The following is a 10,928-nucleotide window of genomic DNA, read 5'->3' on the forward strand; positions in this document are numbered from 1 at the left end:
GGGCCCGCCTCGGCCCTCCTCTTCCCTCTTCACACAGGATGCTCTCTGAGCCCCCCATCCCTCTGCCCCCACGGGCGCCCTCCCCAGCCCGAGTGTCCCCCAAGCAGAGCCCCCCACCAGCGCCCCCGCCGCCCGGGGACCCTGGCCCCCAGGACCCTCACCTGCGGCCGCCAGCGTCCGGAGAGCCGGCACTCACGGAGCTACTGCCTCCGTCGCTGCAGAAACCTGGGTTGTGCTTGTGACGGGCCGTGGAGGACCCCAGCCTGGGGCTCCGCCGCATGGTACCCCCCCAGCCCTGCCCCTGCACCCTGCCGGAGCCTGGGCCCGGGGAGACCCCCACCACCCATGCAACGAAGACCAGAACCACCCGCTCTCCAGCACCAGAGCTCCGGCTCTCAATGCCAGCGCCTCAAACGCGGGCCCAGAGCTGGGGTCCCGGGGGGGGGGGGCTACGACCCCCATGTCATAGAGAGGTCTGAGGCCCGGCTGCTGACATCACAAAGCAGGGGAATGGGGAGGGGGCGCCTCTGCCGATGGGGATGGCCATTCGTGGTCGGGGTGGCGGCTAGGAGACCGCCAGCCTAGAATTAGGACGGAAACATGGATCTGGGGCCCCGGCCTAGTGGCGTGTGATCTGTTGCTACATGGGCAGATATATGGACATATGATACAAAAACGCCCCATAGTGCTTGTTTGTACATTATTTGTGTGGTGTCTTCCCCGTTAGCTCGGGAGCTACTCCAGCCCCCGACTGCATTCACCTTCCTCTAGTACCAGCCAATAGTGGGGGTCCTGACCCATCACCTGTCTCTAGGGCCCTGACTCTTAAGAATCTGGCATGACCTAGTATAGAAACATGTCAAATATGATTGTACATTTTAACTTGTGTCACACTACTTGCTGTCATGGAGAGGAGGGAGGGAAGGAAGAGAGAAAAAGCTGGAACTCAGAGCCAAGATGGTGGGTGAAGGCAGGGATTCCCAGAACCCCATTCCCCCCAAAACTCCAAAAGCCATCAAATGATGACTCTAGCCAAAATATAAAGGGGGCAGAACCCACGGAAAGACTGAGCGATACAATGTCCCAGTCCAAGACAACTTACAAGTTCTGCAGGAGAGGTCCGTTTCACTGGGACTGGAGGTTGAAAAAAGCCACAGGACAGCCACAGCCACAGCGCAGTACAGCCATGCTGGATCCCTGGCTCTGTGGCAGAGGGGGCGGTTTCCAGACTTCTTGGCCTAGGGATCATTGGGGACAGCCAGAAAGGGTGGTGAGAGAACCCTGCCGCACCAGAGTACAGAGTGGAGCTCCAGCCTCAGAGCAGCCCAGCATGAGAGCCTGCAGTGGGAATCAGGGAAGACACTCAGCACTTCCAGAGCTCCCACAGATGGTAAAGGTGTCAGGGGAGACTCCTGGGGCAGGACTCAGCTGCTTACCCACACTCAGATCCAGGTTGCAGTCTGGGCCCCCACACCACCATAGCCAAACAGGAACCATCTTCACAGTTCCAGGGCAGAGGGGAGGGCTGATCACAGGCAAGAGAATAGTCAGAGCCTCTCATAAGACCTTGGAGAAATTAAGGTCCCTGTGGATTGTCCCCAAAATCCCCCTCAAAACCTTAGAAGTGCAGTAAATCACTCACAGGCTGAGGAAATGAACAAACAACAGAAAAAGAAGAATCTGACCATAGAAAATTACTTTGGTTCCAAAGAGGATCAAAATACATACTCAGATGACAAAATCGAAGTCTATGGATGAGATCAAAAAAGACTCTGAAAAAGGGGAGGTAGAGGAAAAATTGGGAGGACAAATGAGAGAGATACAGATAAATCATGAAAACCAAGTCAGCAGCTTAGTGAAAGAAATACCAAAAAATACTGAATAAAATAACATATTAAAAAGCAGTTCAGGCCAAATGGAAAAAAGCAACACAAAAGGCAAATGAGAAGAATTGGCCAGTGAAGGGTTAATACCCATTCTGATCCTGGACAAGGCCATATGCTGGTCCCTCACCCAAGGTCCCCCATCACCTTTACATGAACTTGGTTGTCTTTGCGTGTGCCACATACTCCCTTTAAGGAGCTAGCCATTCCTGGAGGTTGAATCCTGGGAGGGTTGGCTACCACCCAAAGGTTCGACATTTAATTAATTTCAGAACCTTGGCTGCGAGTCTTCCCAGGTCATGCACATACTCTTCACATGGTCATGCACATATTCTTCACATAGTCATGTGTATACTCTTCACATATCCTGGTTAAATGCCAAAAAAGCTTATATAAGCCTATTGGCAATGTGCCACCTTTGTCTGGGACCCCTTAAAAGTCCCTAACACTGGCCAGCCCCTTGGAGTTTCACCCATGGAAAGGATACTTTGCCTGGGATATTTTCCCAATCATGACTCTGCAGGCTGTACCTAGGAACTCCCCAGCTGCTGTTGATTCAGATGTTGATGCTCCCCAGATTGGTGATATTTTCTTTTAATATCTATCTTTATGTAGGCTTTGCTCTTCTTTTTATTATGTTGGGACTTATTGGTTACTTTTGCTGTAAAACATTTATTTCTACCTGTTTTACAATCACTTTATTAAATATACTTTTTTGTTTGTTTTGTTACTGGAAAAGGAGATTTTAAAAAAGCTCTCTGAAGAAAATAACTCCTTCAAATGCAGAATGGAACTAAAGGAAGCTGCTGACTTTGCAAGAAATCAGGAAGAAATAAAACTATGCCAAAAAAACCCCAAATTAGAAGAAAATGTGAAATATCTCATTGGAAAAATATGAAACTCAGAATCTTACAAAAAAATGAATGCTGAGGGGCAGCTAGGTGGCATAGTGGATAGAGAGCAGACCCTAGAGTCAGAAAGACCCAAGTTCAAATGGAACCTTAGTCTCTTGATACTTACTAGTATGTGAACTTGGATAAGTCACTTAACCCCATTGCCTTGCAAAAACAAACCAAAAAAAAATGTTGAAAACTTGCAATTAAAAAAAAAATCTGAAGTAAAACTGCCCTAGGTCAGAGTAAAATTGTGTTCAAGTCCATACTAAAATCTAGGTGTCCTGAATTCCAAAAAAGATTCTCTCATCTGCTGTTCCACATTATACAACAGTACATGGAACAATCATTTGCAGGTTATTTATGTCACTTTGGACAAGACAGCCTCTCTGGGTCTCCTTTTCTTAATCTGTAAATTGAATTAGAACAGACATTAAGGTCTTTTCTAGCACTAAGCCCCTTCCAGTGGTTGGGAACCTTTTTTTTTTCTGGATATTTATAACATTATTCCTAGGCTTTATTTGGTCAACATTTAATTAATTCACTCTTAAAAAGCTACTGGACTTTTGAATTTTGAGTCTGGCAACGCTAGTCTAATACAGAAGATCCCTGCTCCTGCAAGGAATTATTCTTTAATGGTGGAATTACGGGCAGTTTTAGGAGGATTATTTCTCTAATGTGTATGGATTTTGAGTACCACACAGACTCATATGGCCAATCTCGCTGGGTCTAATGAATAAAGCTAGCATCATACAGTGGAAAGACTAGATTTGGATTCATACATTGGGAACCTACCACTTTTAAACTGTATGATCTTTTTTTAAAATATATTTTTATTCATATACATATTTCCAAGTTACAAAATTTCCTTCCATCCTCCTCCCCTTAGCAGGGAACAGTCAGGTTAGCATCTTAAATACATATTTTATTAAACATGTTTACAAATTAGTAATTTTTGGCATGAAGAATTATGATTAAGAGAAAGAAATACATGAGATAATTTTTATAAAGTGTTCATCAGATTCAAAAGGGTGGGTTTTTTTCCCTGTGCATTTTTTGTTTTGTTTTTCTTCCTCTGGCTGGGGATAGTATAGTCCATAACCAGTCAGCTACAGTTGTCCTAGCTCTCGGGACTGCTGAGAACTGCTTCTATCAAGGTTGTTCATCTCATAATGTTATTGATGTGTACATTGTTCTTTGGATTCTACTCCCTTTGCTCAGCATCTATCCTGTAATTCATTCCATGCTTCTCTAGAGTCCAACCACTTATGGTTTCTTATAGAACAATAGTATTCCACTTACCATAACTTTGACCATTCCCCAATTGACGAGTATCCCCTCAATTTCCAATTCTTTGCCACAACAAAAAGAGTTGCTATGGATATTTTGGAACATGCAGGACTTTTCCCATTTTTTTAATAATTTCTTCTGAATATAGACCTAGAATTGGAATTGCTGGGTCATAGGGTGTGAACAGTTTTATTGCTCTTTGGGCACAGTTCCATATTGCTCTCCAGAAAGACTGGATCCATTCACAACTCTAGCAGCAATGCATCAATGTCCCAATTCCTCCTACATCCTCTCCAGTGTTGATTATCTTCCCTTTTTCTCATTTTAGCTAATCTAATAGATGTGAGATGATACCTCATTGTTCTTTTAATTTGCATTTCTCTAATCAATAGTGATTTGGCACATTTTCATATATATATATATATATATATATAAAATATATCTTTAATTTTTTCATTTGAAAACTATTTATATCCTTTTACCACTTATCATTTGGGGAATGACTTGTTATCTTATAAATTTGATGCAATTCTCTATATATTATTAAAATGAGACTTTTAACAGAACTCCTAGTTGTGAAGATTCTTTCCCAGCTTTCTGTTTTCCTTTTAATTTTTTTTTAGTTTTTTTTTTGCAAGGCAAATGGGGTTCAGTGGCTTGCCCAAGGCCACACAGCTAGGTAATTATTAAGTGTCTGAGACAGGATTTGAACCCAGGTACTCCTGACTCCAGGGCCAGTGTTTTATACACTGCACCACCTAGCTGCCCCCTTTCCTTTCAATTTTGACAGCATTGATTTTATTAGTGCAAAAACTTTTTAATTTAATACAGTCAAAATCATTCATTTTGCAGTTTATAATCTGCTCTAATTCTTGTTTGTAATAAATTTATCCCTTTTCCATAGATCAGATAATTTTTATTCTGTTAATTTATCGATGTACCCATTTTGACCTTATTTTGGTATAGGGTGTGAGATGTGGATCTATGCCTAGTTTTTGCCATACTATTTTCCAGTTTTCTCAACAATTTTTGTCAAATACTGAGTTCTTATCTCAGAGGCTGATGTCTTTGGGTTTGTCAAATAGTAGATTGCTGTAGTCATTTTGCAGTTTCTTTTGAACCTATCCTAATCCACTGATCCATTACTACATTTCTTAACCAGTACCAGGCAATTTTGATGACTGCTGCTTTATAGTATAGTTTTAGATCTGGTAGAACTAGAACACCTTCCTTTACATTTTTTTTTATTAGCTCCCTTGCTATTCTTGCTCTTTTATTGCTCCAGATGAATTTTGTTACTATTTTTTTCTAGCTTAGTACAGCAGTTATTTGATAGTTTGATTGGTATGGCACTGAAAAAGTAGCATTTAACATTTTTCCAATTATTTAGATCTGACTTTATTTGGGTGAGGAGCACTTTATAATTATGCTCATACAGTTTCTGGGTTTCTTTTGGGAGGTAGATTCCCAGGTATTTAAAAATGTCTATGGTTATTTTAAATGGAATTTCATTTTTGATACTAGTAATTTGGTCATCTTCTTTCTTTTTTTAGTTGTTTTTTTTGCAAGGCAATGGGGTTAAGTGACTTACTCAGGGTCACACAGCTAGGTAATTATTAAGTGTGTCTGAGGTCAAATTTGAATTCAGGTACTCCTGACTCCAGTCAGTGTTCTCTCTACTCACTGCACCACCTAGCTGTCCCTCTTTTTTTTTCAATCAGATTAACCAAAGGTTTATCTATTTTATTGGCTTTTTCACAAAACTATCTCTTAGTTTTATTTATGAAATCAATGGTTTTCTTGCTTTCAGTTTTATTAATCTCTCCCTTGATTTGCAGAATTTCTAACTTGGTATTTCATTGGGGATGTTTGATTTGTTCTTTTTCTAGCTTTTTTTAGTTGCATACCCAATTCATTGATCTCTTCTCTATTTTATTCATATAGGCATTTAGAGATATAAAGTTCCCCTCACAACTACCTTGGCTGATCCCATAATTATTGGTATAATGTCTCATTATTATCATTTTCTTGGACATAATTATTGATTATTTCTATTTGCTGTTTGATCCACCCATTTTTTAAGATAAAATTATTTAATTCCCAATTAGTTCTTGATTTATCTTTCCCTGACACTTTATTGCATGTAATTTTTCATTGCATCATGGTCTGAGAAGTGTGTATTTATTATTTCTGTCTTTTTTTTTTTTTAAGGTTTTTGCAAGGCAAATGGGGTTAAGTGGCTTCCTCAAGGCCACACAGCCAGGTAATTATTAAGTGTTTGAGGCTGGATTTGAATTTAGGTACTCCTGACTCCAGGGCCGGTGCTCTATCCACTACACCACCTAGCCACCCCTATTTCTGCCTTTCTGCATTTGATTTTAAGGTTTTTTTGCCCTAGTACATGGTCAGTTTTGGTGAAGGTGCCATGTACTGCTGAGAAAAAGGTATATTCTTTTCTATCCCCATTAAGTTTTCTCCAGAGGTCTAAGATTTCATTCACCTTCTTAACTTCCATCTTGTTTATTTTCTTGTTAGTTCTGAGAGAGAGAGAGAGAGAGAGAGAGAGAGAGAGAGAGAGAGAGAGAGAGAGATTGTGGTCTCCCATTATTAAAGTTTTGCTCTTTATGTCTCCTTGTAATTCACTCAGCTTTTCCCTCTAGGAATCTGGATGCTTTACCACTAGGTATATACACATTTAGTAATGATATAGCTTCATTATCAATGGTGTCTTTTAAGAAGATGTAGTTTCCTTCCTTATCCCTTTTAATGACATTGATTTTTGTTTTTACTTTTTCTGAGATTAGAATCACTACCCCAGATTTTTTTACTTCTGCTGAGGCATAATATATTTTGCTCCAACCTTTTACCTTTACTCCATTTCTATCTTTCTGCTTCGAATGTGTTTCTTGTAAATAACATATTGTAGGATTTTGGTGTTTAATTCATTCTGCTATCTGCTTCCATTTTATGGGACAGTTCATCCCATTCACATTTACAGTTAAGATTTCTAATTCTGTATTTCCCTCCATGCTATCTTTCTCCATTTATATTTATCTCTTTACTTTTCTCTTGTTCCTCCTTATCAAAATCTTGCTATCTTTCCCCTTTGATTTTTCTTTTAAAATTTTAACTTTCAATTTATTTTCATTTATACCTTTCCTTCCCTTTTATCAGTCCCTTCTTTGCTTATCTTTCCCTTTCCCAGTCCTCTCCTTCTGTATAAAAATTAGATTTAAAAAAAATTTATTTATTTAAGGCAATGGGGTTAAGTGACTTGTCCAAGGTCACACAGCTAGGCAATTATTAAGTATTTAAGTTGATTTTTAAACCCAAGTGTGAATGTATGTTATTCCATCACTAGGCTAAATCTATTGAATAGAATTTACCCAGCATTCACATTCTCCCTTCTCTCCCTCTAAAATTATAAATCTTTTTGCTTCTTCTGTTGGTGTTATTTATTACTCTAATATTATGAATCAGGTTTCATCAATCACAGTTTGATTATCTGATTGCTTGATAATCTATTGTTATTAAGATATCATCACAGATTATTTACTTGAATTCTTGATAAGCAGCATTGCCTCAAATTGCATCAAATTATCATAATAATCATTTTTTACCTTACTCCCTTTTCTAGTATTTTTCAAGTACACACAGTCTTCCTCACAAGCCAAAATATCATCCAAAGCCATATCATTTCTTGAACTATTTGTGCCCCTCCCCCACAGGCCAATTTTCTTTCATTCTTTACTTTCCCCCCACCCCTCCTCACCCAGGTCACTTAACACCTTGTTAAGTGAAGCACCCATTAAGTCAAACCTTGATCTAATTAACTGTAAGAAACTTAAAGGTATCTAAATACTGGGAGGCTCTGGAGATCTCACCTGAGAGCTTTACACATGATTTTAAGTTAGGGAGACACTGACTCAGATCTTAGCAGTTTATGATGCCCTCATTAGACAAGCTGCTAAGCACCTTGTGATTAAAGTAGTCAAAGGATAATGAGACACCTAAGTTTAAGTGAATGCCCCTCCTTTTCTTCAGGGTTTTTAAGTCTCAAACATAGTGATGTGATCTTGGACCTCTGCAATGGAGACATAAGATCCAATTATACCCCCATCCTTTAGATTCATTCTCTTCAATTATATTCCACCCTCTAATTATTCTTAGTAAAGTTCTAAAGAATTAGGTATGTTTTATCTTCCCTTTTTAGGGTTGTATACAGTCTGATAGGTTTTTTTTTAGTTTTTTTTTAGCTTTTGCAAGGCAATGAGGTAAAGTGGCTTGCCCAAGGCCACACAGCTAGGTAATTATTAAGTGTCTGAGGCTGGATTTGAACTCAGGTCCTCCTGACTCCAGGGCCAGTGCTCTATCTACTGCACCACCTAGCCACCCTGATAGTCTTGATCAACATTTGTTTTGTTTTGTTTCTTCCTTCCTCTTTGCATTTACCTTTTTTTTTTTTTTATAGAACTCTAGAGTTGTGTATTTGGCAAGTGAATTCTCTGTTCAGTTCTAGTCTTTGTGTCAGGAATTTCTGGAAGTTCTTTATTTTGTTGAACATCCATCTTTTCCCCTAGCAGTATATGCTGAATCATGCAGCTAGAACATTCTGGGTTGTAATTCCAGGTCTTTTCTCTCCAAAATAAACTATTCTAGTTCTTCCAATCCTTCAGTGTTGAGGCTGATAGATCCTGTGTGAGTCTGATTGTGTTTCCTTTATATTTGAATTATTTTCTTTTTGCTGCTTTCAATATTCTCTCCTTTATTTGAGGGTTCTGGAATTTGGCTATTACAGCTCTTGGAATTTATATCCTGGGATCTCTTTCTGGAAGGGTTCTGTGGATTCTTTCATGGTTATTTTGTTATCTTGTTCTAATAGATTTGGGCAGTTTTCCCTTATAATTTCCTCCATGATTCCCTTATAATTTCCTCCATTTCCTCCTTATAATTTCCTCCATAATTTCTAGGTTCTTTTGTTGGTCCAGGCTTTTTGGTAGTCCAGTGATTTGTAGATTGTCTCTTCTGGTTCTATTTTCCAGGGCATTCATTTTCCCTAAAAGGTACTTTACATTTTCTTCAGTTTTTTCAACCTTTTATTTTATTTGATGGAATCTCATAGTCTTATAGATTCATTGGTTTCTATTTGCTCAATTCTAATTTTTAGGATTTTATTTTCTTCAATTAGCTTCTGTGTTTCCTTTTCCAGTTGGTTATTTTTACTTTTAACAGAATTGATTTCCTTTTTTTTTTGTTAACTTTGTTTAACTTTTCATAATTTTCCTGCATGGCTTTCATTTCTTTGTTTCCTTTTTCTTCTTCCTCTCCTCTTTGGTTTTTAAATTCTTTTTTGAGTTCTTTGATGAGCTTTTGCATTTCAGTCCAGTTTATAGACTGTTTTTTTATTTCCTCTGTGAGTGCTTTTTCACTTCTTTCTTCTTCAGACATGGCATTGCTGTCATCTTTGTCTGTAAAGTAGTTTTCTATAATGAGCACCCCTTTAGCTTTTTTGTTCATCTTTATTGTTTTAGTTCTGCTCCTGCGGTATATAGGTAGTATCCATCCAAGTTTTTATTTTGCTAGGGGTGGGGTCTGCTCCCTTGCTTGTTGTTGGCCAAGATGTTGCCTATGCAGCCCAGACCTTGCCTTTGCAGAAGTTTTTTTTTTCTTCCTTAATGTCCAGGTTCTGACTTAACAGTAGTTGTTCCCAACTCAGTCCTGTCTATTACCTTGGTGTTTTCAGGGTTCAGACTTTGTTTGGGGCTGGAGTCCTCCTGGCTGGCTTGCTATCTAGCTTCTGGGACCTCTGTTATTGTTAAGCTGTCAGGGCCTGGATTGCACTATTGCTAAAAGCCTCCCTGCTGGCTTTCCCTGCTCTCTCAGGTCCTGGATGTGAGGAATGAAGGTCGTTGTTGGTCTTTACAGGGTGTGGAGGGGGCCCCTTTGAAATCCATTACAAAAAGAGGAGTGGCCCCAGTCAATCACAAAACTGGGAGAATTCTCCTAATCCCATTCCAAAATTGACAAACTAGATTAGAAGAAACTAAGCCCTTAACTGGTCAAGAGTAGCCTAGTCTTGACCTTCTCCTTTGCGCATGCTCAAAGAGATCTATCTGTTCTTGCTCATCAGTATAATGAGCAGGGTGGTGAAATATATAGGAACCAATGTATCAATTAGATTTGTGACCTCAGCCTATGATTGGCATGAATGGGGCAGGAACAAAGTCTTTCAAAGTGCATAAAAGAGCTTGTATGTTAGGATTCTTCTGCCCCCTCTCCCACCATGAGAGAGGTGTGCCATTTTGTTAAGATATCTTAATAAAAACCATTTTAATCACTCTGGATTAAGTATTCTCGAGCCATTTATAACACTGGACTTTACTTCCCCTTTTTCCCCAAAGAGACAGACCTTCACTGAAGATCCTACACAATGTCTACAGTTGAAAACTTCTTTGAATCTTCTCTTTTTCTTGGTGGTATCTGTGGCTTGAATGTCAGAATAGAGGTTTCATTTATCTTCAGTAGGGGAAAGCTGCAGGAGATGTTTGCCTTGTCTCTCCATCTTGGCTCTACTCTGGAAGTGAAACTATATGATCTCTGACTTAATCCCCTCTGGGACTCTAAAATCTTTCCCAGCTTTCAATGACAAAGTTGCTGTCTATAATGAGAGGACTGTTTTTAAAATGAATGTTTTGTTTTTGTTTTTGTAAGGGTTAAGCGACTTGCTCAAGGTCACCCAGCTGAGCAATTATTAAACATCTGAGGTCACATTTGAATTCAGGTACTCCTGACTCAAGTTTTACTGATAACTTTTGAATTTTCATTAAGCATTCCAAATATTGGGATAGTTGGGAGGGGCAAT

The 10,928-nt window shown here is 39.4% G+C and overlaps 1 protein-coding gene across 5 annotated transcripts in view; it reads right to left on the reverse strand.

The window, feature by feature from the left end:
- SPAG4 (sperm associated antigen 4) overlaps window positions 1-607 on the reverse strand; it is a 5,682-nt gene extending 5,075 nt beyond the window's left edge. The window contains exons 1-2 of one of the 5 annotated variants that reach the window (XM_074212064.1): window positions 162-607; window positions 1-27 (exon numbers count right to left, since the gene is read on the reverse strand). The exon at window positions 1-27 is cut by the window's left edge and continues 297 nt beyond it. In XM_074212064.1, the coding sequence (XP_074068165.1) occupies window positions 1-27; window positions 162-280 (146 nt within the window). In that variant the 5' untranslated portion in view covers window positions 281-607. The remainder of the gene's footprint in view (window positions 28-161) is intronic. The other 4 variants (XM_074212063.1, XM_074212065.1, XM_074212067.1 and 1 more) reach the window with 4 other exon arrangements.
- Between the last annotated feature and the right edge of the window lie 10,321 nt (window positions 608-10,928).

The sequence above is a fragment of the Macrotis lagotis genome, chromosome 1 (assembly GCF_037893015.1).
Source record: "Macrotis lagotis isolate mMagLag1 chromosome 1, bilby.v1.9.chrom.fasta, whole genome shotgun sequence".
Classification (NCBI taxonomy): Eukaryota; Metazoa; Chordata; class Mammalia; order Peramelemorphia; family Peramelidae; genus Macrotis; species Macrotis lagotis.